Raw genomic sequence first — 18,329 nt, 5'->3', positions numbered from 1 at the left:
TGATTTGTCTCATTAGATTGTTCATAATACAGTTTTTCTCCTAACTTTTGAGTATGGGATTTTTTGATAGAAAAACTTGTCCCTAGAAAATTAAGAATCTAAATGCCTTTGAAGTTGTGACAGAACAGAACAGCCTAATTATATAAAATTCATACATAAAAATATGTCTCTTGTCTAACTTGTTAGATTATTTCTGACAGTGCTGAAATCACCACTGAAAATGTATATTTTCCTCAGTATGATGAACATTTGCTTTGAATAATATACTGCTGTCTTGTGTTGAGACTTGTTGGAGGAATACAAATCAAAACATTCTCAAACCAAGAAAATTTCCTTCAAAGGCAGAATCCTTCAAGACAGTCCAGAAATAGTGGCATTCTCTGAACTTGTTTTTCTCCAAATGATTTGGGTGCTTGCATGAGTTTCCAAAGCTTTCCCTTGCTAAACCATCACTGACAACAGATTATAGCAAACCATATTAAAAAAAAAAAAAAAAAAAAAAAAAGTTAAAATTATTTTTTCACCTCTTGAAAGTGAGAAAATAGCAGAGACAGAATTGCACAGCAAGCAGAAAATCTTTATAAAGCAAGGAAGTCACAACTTTTTTGAAAAAAGTTGTGGTTATGATTGGATGAAGGTGGTGCTGATAATCCATACACAAAAGAAAACAAAAAAAAGAGAATACTGATTCCTTCAGGCTTTTTTTTTTATTTTTTTTTTTTTTATATTTTTTCAGTAATGAATGGTTCATTTGCTCTTATTTGAATATTTTATACTTCTTGTACTGGAGTGATTTTGTAATTAGAATTAGAGCTGATTTTCCCCACTCCATTACACATTGCAAATACTTGTGGGAGCCAAGTTTTGTTCTTATATATGTGGCACTGATCCCTGATTAATGTTGCGTGAACAGTTTAGCTCCAGGTTTTTAGCTGTTCACAAAAGGTTCTTGTGTTGATAAATATAAGCAGGGTTAACTTAGTTTACTTAGAAAACTGTTTTAGCCCTTTTTCTCTGCTGTTCTTGATGTTAGACAAAATGACCAGACATTCCTAAGCTGACCTTTGACATGGAATATTATATTCCAGAATTCCTTTGGAGGTAAAAGGAATTTTTTTTTTTTTTTTTAAACAATGTACAAGTGGATTATTTTATTTCTGGAAGAGATGGCTCAATTATATGACCTCATGGAATTAAGCACTACACAGTCAAAATGGCATGTGAAAAAAAAACCCAGTCAGAAATTCCAGTTATCCTTCCTGTAGAATTTCCCAGTGTGTGCCCTGTGTCTATTCTCTCTGCACTGAAGTGTAGAGCCATGCTGGCAGTCTGGGTCAAGGGAACTGGCTTTTATTAAATGCTGTGTTTTGGCAAGGTTTGGTACTTTGAAGCCCATACAAATGTTGGAGGAAAACCCTTGTGCTGTAAAATGGATGAGAAGGGAGGAGCCTCAGTGTCTGTGAAGCACTGCAGGGAGATGCATCTTGCTGAGTAGAGACTGATGAACACTGTGAACCACCACACAGCTGAAAAACTACTCAGAATCTTTAGAACAGGATATGGCCTCACTCTATTCCAAGTATTTTCAGAGTGTAACTTTCAGGTGCTTGAACCAAGGCTGGTGTAGGGCTGAGGGCTGGTAGCCTTGTCAGCCCCATGAGATCTCAGAAGCCCCAGTTATTAAAAACCTGAAGGCAACATAAAAATAATTATTACCTCAGATAAATCAAAATGTCAAACCTGGATCTTAAGCTATGGTAAAGCTTTTCAGATTTACAGAGTTTGTAGTGTGGAAGTTTTCACAAATGGAGCAGCTAAGCAAATGGTTCTAAGGCTGTGGATGTAACTGTTCTTTGAAATTTATCTGTGTTGCTGTGCTAGTGTTGTGTTGTTAATGAACCTTGTGTCTTATTTCAGAGAGATTCCCCCTCTACATCCAGACAGTCCCCCGCTAATGGTCATAGCAGCACTAACAATTCTGTTTCGGTAAGATTTCCAGTTCCACACAGAGAAAGTGTGAAAGTTTTGTTGGTGCTCATCTGCCATTACTGTTATACTTATTGTGTGGTCAGTGGAAAATTTTGTCCTGCTGAGAAAACCCAGATTATTGCATATGTAACTCCCCGTTTTCTTTTCTTCTTTTTTGTTTTTTTTAAGGGCTTTTTTCAACATTCTCTTCTCATTAAGAGCCATACAGTGAATTAAATGTTAATAACTGTACTGTGACACTTCAGTCATCCTTAAATCATGGTCAGCACTTTCCTCAAAACTGAGCAGAGGTTTAAAGTGAAAGTTTTTATTTCCATCCTGAACTTTGGAAGCAGAGTTTGAAGGAAGAGTTAACTGTGCAGTTGGTCTCCCAAGACATTTCAGAGTTTTGTTTTTTTGAGTTTTGTGTTTTGAGAGCCCTGTGGAGCGTGTGCTGGTTTCCGCTATCTGAGTTAAGGAATTGGTGTGCTCTCTGCTGTCGTGGTACGTGCACATACTGTGTGAAACATCAGCCTTGCCTGGATATGGAAAGCAAAAGGAAGTGGCTTTAAACTGCACTACAAACCAAGCTATTACCATCACATCTTTAACACAAAGTACTTCTGTTTTGTTTGTGTTCAGGTAGAAGGGTGCTGTCGATCTCCTGTTCTTCCTAAAGTACATTAATGTTAAAATTCGTGTTGTTTATCATTCTTTGTTGTTTGGACCAATGTAGTAACTGCACACAAGTTTCTTCAGTGAGTGCTGTCAATATCATGAGTTCATGGGACTAGCTAAAAAAAAAAGCAAAACAAAGTAACTATTTCTTTACCTATTAATAAAAATTGCAACTTAGACATTATTTGCCACAAGGTAAAGTGCTTATTAATTAGTAGAATTAAAAATAATTGTGTGGATAAAGAATTTAAGACATTTTTGAGAATTAAATTAATAACATGAAAGTAGTTGTAATCTTAATTCTCAGCACAATTGGTCACATTATACATTTTTAATCATAGTTTTTTTCAGTATTTATAATAGCCTCTCTCTTTGAATAGCAAAACTTGATACTTAAGTGGAAAAGGCATTCACATAAAGAGCCTCTTTCACTTGGTGGTGCTTTTGTGTTGAAGATGCTGAATTATTTATTAAAAAGCACATTCTCTATCTGCTTAAACTTTATACCTGCTTTCTTCAGCTTGCTGCTAAACAGCCTGGGTTTGATTTTTCTTTACGAAAAAAGTTATTTCTAAACATGGGTCAATGCTTTATACTTTTGTCTAACTTATCATTTTACTGTAATGTAGTATGAATCACTAACAGTGTTATGTTACCCTTAAAAAGTAAAATGAAAATTTCTTCTCCTGGGTTGACTTTATTCTGCAGGACTTGCCATCAACAACACAACCAAAAGGAAGACAGGTGAATAGATCCTCCATGGGAATTTTTGTAAACTTAGCTGCTAGCAAACATCCCTGCTTACCTTCTCCCCCCTCATACTCTGTATGTGCTGGACTAAAACATTTAAGCTTGGAAAATTTGTTCCATTTTTTTTCATTTTTCTTTTTAACTCATTTGTTTGTGGCTAATTCAAAATGGCTTTCTTTTTTTTTCATGTGTTCACATGTGTGAGAGTTACAAAGTCATTGTGAATTTAACTGGAGATGTTCAGATTACATTAATAGATTTCCTGTTATGCAGTGACTTGTGCAGGTTTTAATCTTAGAGGAAAGCTCAAATTTCTGTCTTAGCTGGAATGGAGACAGGTAGGTTAGGTGTCTAAAACTCAAAAATATTGTGCTGATAAAGATTGTAAAGTTTGAGTTTATCTGAAACTAATTATTAACATTAACAAAGTTTTTCAAAGAAAAACATTAAGGACAGTTTCTGTTAAGGTTTAATAAATCTGAAGATGGTCTCTTAAAATTTCAGTCCCAAGTCCCATATTCAGTAACCTCCCTTAACTTTGTTACCTTGGCCTGGTGGTTGTGCAGGTCATCACAGACCAAAGAAAGATATTCCCTCTCCAGAAAATTCCAACAAAGCACATGGAGCTCCTCAGAGGATTCCCTATCTTTCTCTTTGCAATTTTAAGAATTTTTGTTCTTTTACTGCAGCTTCCAAATGAACACATACTGTGTGTGACTTGTGATTCATCTCCAGTAACTGCTCCAGTTATTTATAATCTTTCCAGAATCTACCTCTGAGTTTTCAACCATGTATTCAGCCTCCTTCTCTACCAGGAATTTTTATAATAGCTCTTGCAATTCCATTCAAGAAGTCATCAGTCATTAACTCCTGTCTTTGAGAATCTTTTTATACTGCTGTGTGGTTGAGGTGGCTGGAACTTCTATTACAAGAATGATTTGGTCTCACTTCACTTCCCATTTTTCAAGCTTCCTATAGTTATTTCAACTTCCCATTTTCTTCTGAAGCTGCCTGAATGTAAACCTGGAAAGGTTCCCTGAAACACCTTCCAGACATGTATTTTGGGTTTTCATTTGCTCTTCATAGGGTTTTTTCCCCAGGAGAAGAAACTTTGTTCAAGGCAATGTGAAAATAATGATGTTTCTCTTACTCACACCATTTATAATTACCCGATTTTTTTCAATTTTTACCTGATTTTTCCCAATGAACCATCATTTTTTTTCTTGGTATCCTGGAAAACAGTGAGGGTTTGGCTGATAGATATATTTTTATGTAAGGAATTTATATAATAGTCCATGAGCTGCCAATATATGGTGGATAATGGCTCAAACTGGAGCAGGGACTTGAAAAGCAGGGAAGTATCTAGATAATAAAAATACTGCTGGTTTTTCTAGGCTTATATGAATAAGCTTCAGGCAAAATAAGGGATTGGCTCAATAAGGATAACTTCATGGAAAACAAATTACTGAGTAAACATAATTGGTTTCAAAATATCCTATTTCTCAAGTAATTAAAGGAAATTGGGTTGCTTTTTAAAACTCAATGCAGAGCAGAGCAAGGGTCAGATTAATGTATTAAAAGTTGAGTTCTATATTGGTATTGTCATCTGATGCTCTCACTGCAAACTAATAAAAATCAGCTACAAGATAGAAGTGATTAGCCATTTTAATTTATTCATATGTTGAGGTGCAGATTGGATTACTTTTTTAAGTGCCATGATTACTGCTAACACTGCATAGTTACAGCTATTATTGGAGCAGAATTGGAGCAGAGTTGAAAAATGATTGTTACAGTTTCTAAGAAGGATATTACTTTGCAATGCAATTGTTGGGGATTTTTAAATCTAGTCCATTTTTAGTAAGAAACTCAGCAGTATGTGTATATAAGGCTGTCTGAGATGGTGTAGGGTGATGTTTGAAGTTCATGAACTGTAGAAATTCTCCATCTAGGGCATGACACTTAATTTTGATTTTAAGATCCTTGGGTGCATCAGGGTTCCAATTAGCAACCAAAACTGGAGATCACTTTTATTTTTGTTTTCTAGAATTGAGACCTAAGTAACACACAAGGAAAGGATTGGTGTAATCTTTTAAATTGTGAAGTCAGAGTCTGGATTCTTTCTGTTCCTGTTCCTTAGAGAATAACTTGCTCAAATCATGAGTTTTATTTACACAGGAGCAGACTTATACTGAAAAACCCATACAGAGAATTTCTGTATTCCTCCTGAATAACTCTGTGATAGGTACAATACAGGACTTCCTAAAAAAGTTGGGTTTTTTTTAATGTCTTCAATCTTAAAAATTCTCATTCTAAAGATCACTAATAAAGCCAAAGTCCTTTGTACTGTCCTGTAAAATTTCCTGTCACAAAAATTTTTAAAACATACCATGGGGCTTGAGTTGGAAAGTACATTACAGATTGAGTTGTAAGGTGCTGGCTTTTGTTCTGGAATGATTTGTGGTAGTTAATAACTGTTTGAGGGACTCTAGGAGTTTATTACATTTTTGCTGTTCAGGTTCTATAGAATGTAGAAACCATGAGCTGTTGAAATAACATCATATGTCTTCATCATTTGCTGGAGGGGCATTTTCATTTTCAACCATCACTTATGCTTTGGCACCTTCTTGTTTTGTTTCTTTCTTTGCTTGTTGCAACCAATATGTGTAGCTGCATTCACAGATCAGATTTTCACCTGTTACTCTGAATACCATACCAATAATGATATTGCAGTGTCTCTTATAAACTCTTTTTTTTTGTAGATCTATGTAAGAGCACAATTTGAATATGATCCAGCAAAGGATGACCTCATTCCTTGCAAAGAGGCTGGCATCAGATTCCGAGTTGGTGATATTATCCAAATCATTAGCAAAGATGATCATAACTGGTGGCAGGGTAAACTTGAGAACTCCAAAAATGGTACTGCAGGTCTTATTCCTTCTCCTGAACTTCAGGAATGGTATGACTTAAGTTTTCTATAAAAATTAATTTAGTTTTGATTTTATTTCTGTCTTTCATACTTTTATACAACAATATACATTGTTGTATAGCTAGCCTTTGAATATTTTTTTTCTTTTTCTTCCTTTTTCTAAGTCTATATATTGGCTCAATTTGTGTGGTATTGATTTTTTTTCTCACTTATGCATTGCAGTAAGGGTTACAAGCAATTTCATATGTGTGATTACATTAAAATTAATTCCTGTGTTAATAAACCTTGTGCTTTCTGGTGTACTGTAGGAAACTAAGATTGAAGATGGCTACATGCAAATTGGTTATACAAGAGGGTCAAATTAATTTCTCTTTCAGCTTCTCATCAGGGGTTTCATTAGTGCTGTTTACATGCAAGTGCTGCAGGAATAAGGTTTTAGCAAGCTGTCAACCAAAAAGGTCATTGAGGGAGTTTTAGGGTTTTCTTTCCTTTTCATTTTTCATGTGAGTGTGAAAAAGCAGAACAAAATCACAATGCCAGTGGCAGGTTCAATGAACAGCAATGGCACTGAGCAATGCAGAGCCTTTAAACAAGCCTCCTGCAGGAACTGTTCAGAAAAAAAAATTAAATTTATCAACACAAATTCTAGCTAAAGAGTCCTGGGCCTTGGAAGGCATGGCCATAACTCAATACAGTTTATCAACATGGAACATCTAGCCCAAAATACTTCATACAGGATTTGCTACACAGAAGAGTTGGAGTTGTGCACAGCTCCTGTGCCTCCTGGGCTGGCTAAGGGAGATTTTGCCAGAAGAGACTGAGGCAGACAAGATCTTGAGTTCCAACTCCTGAGCTCTGTAAGGGAGGCACAGGTGCACATTGCAGCAGGGTCTCTTGCAGTGCTTCACCCTAAAGATCAATTCCAAACACTCCCCCAGCACAGCACCACTGGCTCTGGGTGATGCAGACCATGCTGGTCTTTCCACTCCTTGTGCTCTTCCATTCTGATCTGCTGCAGAGTGGTCTGGATTCATTCAGGCTGCCCTTCCTCCCATACTCACTTCATCTGTGAGCTTCCATCATCTACCTCTAAGAAAATATTCTTACATCAAAATACCTTTGCATATGTGTTCTTTGAAGTCATAAAAAAATGTTTTTAAAAGTTTTCCTGTAGTCATGTTCTATAAAAAAGTCTTGCTTTTCTAATTAATTCTGTGCAGCTTTTTAAAGATCCTTGATCACAACAGAAAATGTTTTTTCTCCTCCTTGTGTCAGGCGAGTTGCTTGTATTGCCATGGAGAAGACCAAACAGGAGCAACAGGCCAGCTGTACCTGGTTTGGAAAGAAAAAAAAGCAGTACAAAGACAAATATTTGGCAAAGCACAATGCAGGTATGAACAAAAAATGCAGGTATCTGTAACAGGTTACATTTTTTGCAGTTTAAGCCTTGCCATTAATTGTTCAGATGGCTCTATTACATAAACCTAATGAGTTACTTAGGAAATTATATGTAAAATTCTAATTACACCAGCATTACTGTGCTTGTTTTTTGCTATTTAAGCATAGAGCTTAGTCAGTGAAAGGCAAGCTGCCACAAAATCAGTGGATCAGAGTATATCCTGAGAGAGGCTTAGATTGTTTAGGGGTTTATGCTTAAAGCAGCATTAGAAACAAACAGGATATGGTTTTTGCAACCTATATAACTGTACTGTGCTCTACAGAAGACTGTTCTGTAGCTTCCTTGCTCATATGTATTTATAGTTACAGATTACATATGTGAAAACATCATGAAAGAGCATTTTTGTTGAAGTGGTACAGCTGGAAGTGGAGTAAGAGCCATTGCACAGTCAGGGTGTTATTTACAGCTACCTAAGAGAACCAGCTGTGGAGGTTTATCCTCCTTGCAGTGATTTCTGCCTGAATCCTGAGTTTGGGGCTTCTCTTTAGACTGCTGAGAAAATGAATTGTTTTAGAGAATTTTAGAAGTGTAAAGTAAGAGATCCTTGTCAAGCAAAATCCATTATTTTTAGTAGTAAAGAAGACAGACCCTGTCATTTAGGAGCTGAATTTGCTGCTTTTCTTCTTTTAATATGAAATATTTAATGTGCTGAAACTGCTTTTCAACACTTTTCTGTTGCTTCTGCATTGATAGCACATTCTGTGATGCTTATGTTGTTGTGGTCTCCTGGGAGACTTGCAGAGATTTTTATTAGAATCAGAATAGATATCTGTCCAAGCAGTGTAATGAAAGTATTTTATATTACATTCATTTCTGGGATTTTTATTCAGTTGCATTCTTGAACACACCAATTAAACCATATAAATCCATATTTTCATGTCTCTCTCTTTACCTGCACAATGTGTGCAGTATCAGAGCTCATAATGTGTCACTACTACAGAATATGTGTTTCCTTAGAAGTAATTTGAAAGTAAATTCTAAGAAAGTCAGAGGACAGTAATTGTTGTTTATACTCTTTAAATTCAGTGTTGCATTTAAGATGTTCACAGGTGAATATAAAACTATTTGTTACCCTGAAAGCTCTCACAAGCAGAGATTGAAAGCTTTAAGTAGGTTCCTTCCTTTTGGTGGTGTAACACTTGGCTTGTTGTAATGTTTCCCCTTCATTGCAGTAGCACTTAAACACATTTTAATAATTATAACAAAAGCTGTTGAGAGTAAACTGGATTTTATGAGCCTAAGTCTTTCACCATACTGGTATCAATTGCTCCCAGCACACATTCCTACAGCCATGCTATGAGCTGGATCAAGAACAACCCAAAAAAAAAAAAAGCTTTCTGTAGGGCAGATACATTTCTTAATGCAGCTCCCAGTGCAAATACAGAACTAAAAATGTCCACATGAGTAAGCAGGGCTGCTACAAGGGAGTGAGCTAAAGGAAGGACAGCCAGAAGGAGCAGGCAGTGCTGTAGGAGCAGAGCTAGCTCAAAGATTTCCTATCAGTTAAATTCCTGAAAGGAATTTGCAGTCTTGACATAAGGGAACATTTTGGGGTAGGTTGATGGCACTTGGATTCACACAGTTCAGTGCCTTCACCAGCAGTGTTACATCTTTATTTGCTTTATATCAGAGCAGCTGTTTGCCAAAAATTAGAAATACAAACATTATAAATTATGATAATGACCATAAAAGAAACTGTTCCATTCAGTATACAACTTCCCCTTTACCCTAAGTCAGAAAGTTAATGTAAGCACACATTGAAATCAAGATTTCTTGTAGAAATGTTATTGATCTTAGTGTCCCTGAGGTACTGAAGGTGATGCCAGTGATATTCCAGGGAATGACACCAAATATAGGATATTCAGTATGTGAATATTACTAATTGCTTTGGTGCTTATGTGAGTTCAGCTTTAAGTGAGGTGGCACTGAATTCACATTCTCTGGAGTGCTCTCCACATCCAGGGTTGTTAGCCAGAAATATGGCAACACTGGCCCTTGCAACCTTTCAGTGCTTCTGTTTCAGAATAAAAACCAGATCTTTTCTTCTGCTGCATCCAAAACAAGTATAATCATTGTCAAAATGTTGCTCTTACAGGAAAGTAGAATTTATTTCTCATATATCCCAGTATAAAATTCAATAAATTGATCAGCAGTGTGTAATCTATTTGGACTTGTGTGTTATTTTTCTCTTGGGGGTGAGACTGAACTGGGTACTGAGAAATGACCCAGTAAAATAATTCATAGTCAACTCAGATTTGTGTGGCCAGCTAATGATTTGAGAGCTGGTGTGGTATGTTGGGATGTTACTGGAAGCAGAAATGAGATTATTCTGCAAATGAGATGTAGTTTATGAAGTAAACAGGAGATGATTTCAGTTACTTTTTAAAATTAGAAGCAAATATATTCTCCTTTACAAGAAAAAGGTAATCCTGTTGTTCTTTCCTCCATGCTTCATATTAGACTATTAGGCAACTTCATGATCATATGTTTTATCAGTATAAAGTCAGTTTTAAACCAGATCCCACGGAAAAAATGAAATATCTTTTCCATTATTAGATTCACTGACATTTTTATAAATGCTCTAGAGATATGCTGCGGTGATACCCAGATATATTTTCTGTTTATTTTGCTGAAAAGTTGTTGCAGGGCTTCAGAAAATAAGAGAACATAGCAGAACTATGCTCCATATTATGCATAATGTAGAAAGTTGCCAAGCTTTTATAAAATATGTTTATCATTTCTTAATGTGATTTATTTGCCTCGTGTTTAGACTATTGCATGGTAAAGTTTATTTTGTGCATATACTTTTTATTTTACTAATATATTACAAGCCATATCTCAATGACCCCTGTACATTTTTCATGCTGTCTTACTCCCAATGGCCTCTGTGCATGTAAGTAACCTGTCAAGTGACAATGCCTCTTTATTTGCTTCTTGCTGTTTCCTTTCAAGAGCTCCTTTTCTTTTATTAGTTAGTAACAGAAGCATTGAAGTTCAGTCTTTAAGTGTGCCCTGTATTCCTCCTATCTTTGTATATTAAGAAATTAACCATTTTTCTTTTGCATTTGAGAACCCCACAATCATTAGTTAAATCCATGTAGACTGAGACACATCTTCTCCATGCTACTACTTTGTGATGAAGGCTTTAATATGTGTCATTTCTGATGTTTGTTCCTGTTGTTTGTATCTAACATAATGTGGTTTTGTTCAAGATGAAAATAAAGGATTGATTTCTTTGGAATTACTATTTTTCAATGGAAAAAGACACTTGCAGGCTTAGGTGGTTAGCATGGTAGAGCTGTTTAGCATGCTGTTTCATTATTATGAAATAAATTATTAACATGTTTAAATACTGTGAAGTTGCAGAAAGGACAAGAGTAAGAATTCCATTGTGCAGTGGAAGAAAAATATTATTAAATTCTTGCGTGTAGTATTTGGGGAAAGGTTGAAAGAGATTCTTCTTTAGGATGACATTCAAAATGCTTCAGATGGTCTAGGAAGTTTTCGTATCTGTATCTTTTCAAGGCCTGTAAGAGTTGAGTGTGTCAGTTGGCTGATTTGTAGTTTCACCAAATTGAAGCACTTGGACTTTGTCTCTCAAGTGAAAAAAACTGCCATCAAATTGAAAAACTGAGAGAGATCCACACTCATCCTAAAAGATGGATTGGATATAGCTGAGGTGGATACACCACTTAAGACTTGGAAACACTCAAGAGATTCCATAGTTTGGATGGAGTCTCCTCCCTCCTTTTCATAGTGTGCAAAAATACAGAACTGAAAACTCTTGTTCATTATTCTGCTCCTCAATTGCTGATTGCTATAATCTTTACAAATAAAAATAACTGCCTCCTGGCTGCTTCTTTCATTAGAATTCAGCAGGAGTTATCAGAGATGATGTGTTACTGGGCACAGGAGGAATAAGCTGTTATTAATGAACAAAACTTGATTTTTCAATCATTACATTCCCTGGCAATTGACAACAGATTGATAGGCATGATGGAATTCATCCAATTTCAACTGCAGTTGAAATGATACCTGAAATAATACTTTTACAATTTTTCCCTAAATATGGTGGAGGTTCTTTTCTGTAATGCCATCACTTTTCATTGGATTCCTTCATTCTGTCACAAGTTTGAAAAGCATGTCAGTTTAATTAGCACGTGTGTTTAAAGAGAACTCTAATTACAAGTAAATGGTGTGGTTTGAAAGAATAAATACCACAGAGTATTAACACTGTGCATTTCTCATAGATCTTGTTAAAACATTATTATGAAAGTATCCCTATCTTCAGTGTAAATAGATGTTCTCATATTGTTTTCATGTCGGTCACTGTCTAGAGATTTTTCTTTACTATTGCTATTTCTTAGGAATGCAGATGTGAATGGCATGCTGTTAGAGCTGATTTTTGTGGTCTGCTGAACACTGCATGAAAGGACATGCAAACTTTGCTGAGCATCTCAGTAGCTTTGTTACTGCTCTTAACAATTTTTTAAATGAACACTTATTAAAATTGCATAAGGAATGAATGGTTTTATTTTCCATAACATGTTACTCTGTATTATAAATCTAAAACTTGATAAAGTTATAGTTTGTAGCAGAATTTGTTGTCACCCTTCATATGCCTTTTTTTCTTATCCTCTGGGGCTTTCTTTTGTGTTTTAGTGTTTGATCAATTAGATCTCGTCACATATGAAGAAGTAGTAAAGCTGCCAGCATTCAAAAGGAAAACACTAGTCCTACTAGGTAATTTTCAGTTCTTTTTCTGACCACAGCATCATAGTTTTGAAGCCCTTCTGGTGGAGTATTTCTGAACTATTTTTTTTGTGTTGTGGATCAGGTGCACACGGTGTCGGAAGAAGACACATAAAGAACACGCTCATCACAAAACACCCCGACAGATTTGCTTACCCCATTCCTCGTAAGTAGCAGGGTCAAAGTGCTGCAGAATTGTTTGTGTCTCCCTTGCTCTGCTGCCTGTGTTCAGCTCAGCTGAGACAAATCCTGCCTTAAAGGTGGGAGCTGTGTAGGACTGGGTGTGTTTCTTTTGTTTTTTCAAAGGGCAGAGCGCAGAATAAAATCACTTTAGCATCAAATGTTCCTTATTATTCACAAAACTTTTTGTTAGACATACTTCTCTCTAGCCCAAATGTTTGTTAATTTAAAATGAAGGATTTTTCATTTTTAACTGTGTATAGTTCCCATGAGAAAAAGATCAGAGCTGGATTTAGAGGAAACCTTTAGTATTTAATTACTTCACATAGCCAGGTCTTAAGGACTGGTATTGCACTAAAATAGCTTGAAGTTTCCAGAGATGCCACTAAGTAAAAAAACCACAATTAATTTCACTGCTTACCAATGGAGCACAGAGGTGTTTTCCCTTTGTGACAATCTGTATCAATACCCTACAGGAATTGCAGATCCCATTACATGATCTCTTGGAGATGCTTCCTTTTTCTTCAAGCTAAGCACACCAGAACAAGAGCATCCACCTCTTACCTGTCCACTCTATTTCAGGCTGACCTCAGAAATGCCAAACATGGCTCAGAAGTTACACTCATTTAATTTTCTTCACAGATACTAGTTATTTTATCTGCAGATGATTTCAGAATGGACTCACCTTTACCATGATGAACATGCCTTAAGTGCCTGCATTGGGTTCCTGCTCTGAGGAAGCGCTGAAGTTGTTCCATTGATTTCATAAAACTAAAAAGATGCATTTTCTGCATTCCTTTACAAAACCATAGTGTAGTAGGGAGCTTCTAAGATGGGCCTTAAATTGGGTGAGGAGTTTGGGAGAATGTTTTATGAAGAAATTACCTGCATACTGAAATCCTGATTACAAAGATCAGGTCACACACAATGGCAGTTAATTCTAAAGATTAGTAGGCCATACTTCTTTTACACATAAGTCTGTAGAAGTGAATATTCAAAAAGTATGTTATTTCTAAGTGGCTTTCACCTCTCTTGACCACAGGTAATCAGGTTTTTAAACTGCTTTTTAAGCTTATCCTTTTCATACTCATAAAAACCTCATAAAAACTAAAATTTAAAAAAAAGGAAAATGCAGAAATGTTTTTAGGACAGAAGAGGATTTAGGAGAAATATGTTCAGTAGACCTTAGGGACTCTACTCTTGCTTTTCCCAACACATATCCCTCAAACTCCTGCTTTTCCCAGTGCCTGTCATTCTGCCTGCCCCATACTTCATTGGTCAGTGTGTGATTTGACAGGTCATCATTCAGTGAATAAGTACTGATAAACAAGCAGAAACCACATATAACCTTAATATTCCTTCTGTACTAAAATATTTTCTATTTTCAGACACAACCAGACCTCCAAAGAAAGATGAAGAAAATGGCAAAAATTACTACTTTGTATCACATGACCAAATGATGCAGGATATATCAAACAATGAATATTTGGAATATGGCAGCCATGAGGATGCAATGTATGGGACAAAACTGGAAACAATACGAAAGATCCATGAGCAGGGACTAATTGCAATACTTGATGTAGAACCTCAGGTAACTAATTAGAAGTGTATAAAAATGGGGCTCATCACAAATCCTTCAACCTTATTTCATTGAGGTGTTTTAATTGATTACATACTAGGTAAGTGCTGCATAAAGTGATGTGAAGCAGAAGTCCTTGGATCACCAGGATATCAGTCTGTGGAATTCTGGTAATCATATGGTTAGAAGAACTCAGAGGAGAAAGAAGAATCAGCCTTTCAAGAAACACTAATAGTTTATTTATTCATTGTAGAAAATCTGTGGAAAATTCTGATACATTTCCTTTGAGACATCTGTGTAGTCATTACTTTCCATTCACAGGGATCTGTTTATATATTTTGTTAAGTGAAACAACGTGAATATAGACAATTGTGATGTTTATATTATTCCAGCAGATGGAAGGAAACGAGAGGAAAGACAAAATTGGGACCAGTGTTATCTACTTAAATTTGCTGACTTGTTTCTTCTTTGTGAATGGATTCAGGAAGTTCAGATTTTTCTAAGAATTTCACAACAGAAATGAGATACTGAACTAAATTATTTAAGACAGTTCAGAGTATGATGGTGTGGTGGTGTTCTTAAAAACAAAATCCCACATATAAGTGTTCAGGGAAAGCAGCATTTATAGTGAGTTCAAATGGAGCAGCTGTTAACAGCAAACTCTCTTGATAAACTTCTTCAATATGTGTTATTCAAGAGCTGTACAATTCTCAGAAGTGATCTTAATCTTTGTTAGAATATATTTACATTTGGTAACAGCTGCCTTTGCCACTTTCCTCCCCAGCTTCTTCCTTCATCCATCTTTGCTCATTGGGGCCAATGTCTGTGGACTTACTCCTGGTTGTTTTACACCACTTGCCTGTTCTCCCTCAGGCACTCTTAGTTTTATGGGTTTTCTTGCATTTCACTTACAGGAGGTTAGCAGAGGTGATTCCTGTTGGTGGGTTTCAAGCAGAAGAGATTTAAATCTTTTATCTCAGGGAAAGGGTGGATTGTGGGGGTTTTGTTTTGTTGGTTTCTTTAAAAAGAAAAAAGCTTTGGAGAAGACAGGAAATCAAAAGAGCAAAACCAGAGTGACCTTTAGTAGTCTGACTGTGTCCTGTCCATCCCTTTGAGTCCAGCTGAATGTTTACCCACTGCTCTTCAGTCAAGCCTGGATCTGTGGCAGTTTCACATATGGCAGCTCTTGGCACTCACTTCATTAAGGCAACTCCTTAATGAGAACTCTTCTCTTTTGCACAAATTTGGTTCTGGAGATTGGAGCTGTGTTTACTGCATTTAGTGCTATGCTCAATTTTTAAACACTTGAAACTTCTCACATCACATTTTCACTTTTTTTAAGTAATAATTTTATAATAATAAAATGTATATTCTAATCAATATTCTAAGACACTGTTGGCACTTTTCCCTAGTAATGGCATGACTGAATTTTTTTACATGGTGTTTCATTAGTCAATTTTAATGTAAATCGAATTCCACACTTTGAGACTGTATGGGAAGAGACACTCTGAAAATGCTAAAGCTTTTACTGTCTCATAAACTCACTTTAATTAAGGATGAATATATGTTTTGACCACCAAAAGTGTAAAAAGTCAGGTCTCTGTATTACTAAGGTCTTGACTCCAGTTAAAAACAAATCCAGCATTGGTAGATCATTAATTTGTGTCTTTTGCTTGTGTGACTCAGCTTGCTTCACATTGATTGTTGGAGGTTCCTCTAAAGTATTTGATTTTTCTTTTCCCTAGGCATTGAAGGTCCTGAGAACTGCAGAGTTTGCTCCTTTTGTTGTTTTTATTGCTGCACCTACAATTACCCCAGGCATTAATGAGGTATGGCATGTTGCAATTTGATGTCCTGGCAGAGACAGAATTAAGGATGAGATTCAAATGTGCAGATCAGACTCTTTGTTTCCTTGTCTGTAAATGAAGAGGCAGAAAAATAATTGAATAAGAGCTTTATTAAGTTGATTGACATCCATTTATTGTTTATGAACTGATAATTCAAAATGTGGGCTTCAAGAGGAAGGATCCATGTGCTGTATTGTAAAAGTACATATACTTTTATTTCATTCCCTGCTCCAGCTCACAATTACTCAATTGTGAGTTCCAATGCCAGCACTGATCCCACCTTTAGCTTTAGCATTTTGCCTGCACAGCAAGTATGTACCAGAAAAAGGCTTATTCATTTTGACAACTGTCCTTTAAGAATTGGAAGTTTTGATCCAAGGGGTAATTGCTTGTGGAATAATGCTAAGTATTCATGGAGGTCCCCATCATACATTTCCTACTTAGTTTTTATGGGATATCTGCTCTGCAGATTGATGCTGATTTCAAGGATACCAAGCAATTCTAGATTTAGCTGACAGTAAGGCAAACTCCATTTTAACAAACACTCAATTTTCTCAGTCTTTCTTAAACCATGATATTAAAGTATTTAATCTGTTGGATTTGATCATAAATCTGTTCCAAATATCCTAGATGTCTCCTTGATCATCAAAACACAAGGTCAGAAGCTGTGTCACTACAGCAGGTTTCTATAGAAATGTAATTATAATATAAGCAGGAAGCTATGACATGACTGCAGAGGCTTGCAGGAAAAGAGGGAGCAAGACAAACATATTTAAATTCAAATACCCTGAATGATTATTCAAATCAGAAGTGGAAATTGAAGAATTTTGGCCTCAAGCTTGAATTCTAGAGACAGCTGAGGCATTCTTCTAGTTCACTATGATACTTTAGTGGGCTACTTTAGCTCTAAATTGGAATTTTGTCAATTTTTAAGCAGCAGTGCTGGAACGAGCAGTGAAAGAGGGATAGAAGGGGGAAGAAGGTTCTGTTCACTTTCACAGTCTTAAGTTGTGTCATTTTACTGTGTCTTAGGGACCCATACTCTAATGGTACAACCCAAGAGTGTAAAAACAAAGATCTGTCAGCATAGCACAGCTTGGTGAAGTAACACTTCATGTAACTGCTGGTGTGATGCTGTGGATTGGCACAATCTTGATAAAATACTAGAGCTGTGTCATCTACACTGAATTTTCCTTTGTGTAAACAAATAGAATTGCATCAGGTACCCTGTAAAATTCTGTAATTGCCTGAGCTTGTTGCCTCCATACCTGTCTCAGCTCTCACATAGTCTTTCCTTGGCCTCACTCATCTGCCAGTGGTACTTAAATTTTAATCTTCATCATCCAGTTGTAGGATGTAATACAGAGATACTTGGTACAGTTCATGTGAGGGAGAAGACATTATCCCTCATACACTGGGAAGAGAACAGAAATGTGCCTTTTATAGTAGTGGTGGGGAAATATTTCATGCCAAATAATTAGTAGAAGTAAAGTATTATGTTCTAAATATCTACATTCATGCTGTAACAAAAGTCTGTGAGCCTGCAGGTTTTCACCCAGGCACATGAGCCTGGCCATATTTACAAAACAGGCTAATTCATTAATCATTTAAAATTAAGGAAAGAGAGGGGCAGGCAATGGTAATAGCAGCAGACCTTGCCCAAACACAGGATCCTGTTTTCCAAGGTTTTCTGGGCAGATAAGCAAAGTGTGTCTGTGTGGTAGCAGCCTGCAGGGCAGCAAACAGGGATGAGGATTATGTGTTTCCTATTTTCCATTCATGCTTCTTTTTTGAAAGAAAATTCATTTGCATAATGAGTGTCCCTTTCTGTTGATCATCTTGCCCTCCCTTGTTTTATTTTACTTGTGCTTTTTGAGAACACTTCTGTAAATGACTGTCCTTTTTTCCCCTCCCCATGTTTTCTTAAATTTCATCTTTGCTTTTCTTTTCATTTTCCTGCATTCGTGCTAATTGTACATAGCTGCCAAAATGGTGCAGAAAACTGCCTGTAAGTACCAGCTAGGGGCTCCCAAGGTAGTCCTGGTTATTGCAGTAGTTCTAGAATGTAGATATGCTTGTTCCCATTCAACATTACTTTTGCCATTGGAGTCAAAATTTAATGTAATAATGACTTTTGATATTTGCACTAAAATTATCTGCTAGTGAAAAAAGATGCTGTGGAGTAATACT

General features: G+C 36.2%; 1 protein-coding gene across 6 annotated transcripts in view; it reads left to right on the top strand.

The window, feature by feature from the left end:
• CASK (calcium/calmodulin dependent serine protein kinase) overlaps positions 1–18,329 on the top strand; it is a 186,807-nt gene that overhangs the window by 163,504 nt on the left and 4,974 nt on the right. For 3 of the 6 annotated variants that reach the window (XM_056482673.1, XM_056482702.1, XM_056482712.1), the window contains 8 exons: positions 1,918–1,986; positions 3,355–3,390; positions 6,156–6,352; positions 7,598–7,713; positions 12,444–12,524; positions 12,619–12,699; positions 14,102–14,304; positions 16,038–16,121. In XM_056482673.1, coding sequence (XP_056338648.1) covers positions 1,918–1,986; positions 3,355–3,390; positions 6,156–6,352; positions 7,598–7,713; positions 12,444–12,524; positions 12,619–12,699; positions 14,102–14,304; positions 16,038–16,121 — 867 coding nt within the window. The remainder of the gene's footprint in view (positions 1–1,917; positions 1,987–3,354; positions 3,391–6,155; positions 6,353–7,597; positions 7,714–12,443; positions 12,525–12,618; positions 12,700–14,101; positions 14,305–16,037; positions 16,122–18,329) is intronic. The other 3 variants (XM_056482688.1, XM_056482682.1, XM_056482692.1) reach the window with 3 other exon arrangements.

The sequence above is a fragment of the Oenanthe melanoleuca genome, chromosome 1 (genome assembly GCF_029582105.1).
Source record: "Oenanthe melanoleuca isolate GR-GAL-2019-014 chromosome 1, OMel1.0, whole genome shotgun sequence".
Taxonomy (NCBI): domain Eukaryota; kingdom Metazoa; phylum Chordata; class Aves; order Passeriformes; family Muscicapidae; genus Oenanthe; species Oenanthe melanoleuca.
This window is presented reverse-complemented; position numbering and strand designations above follow the sequence as displayed.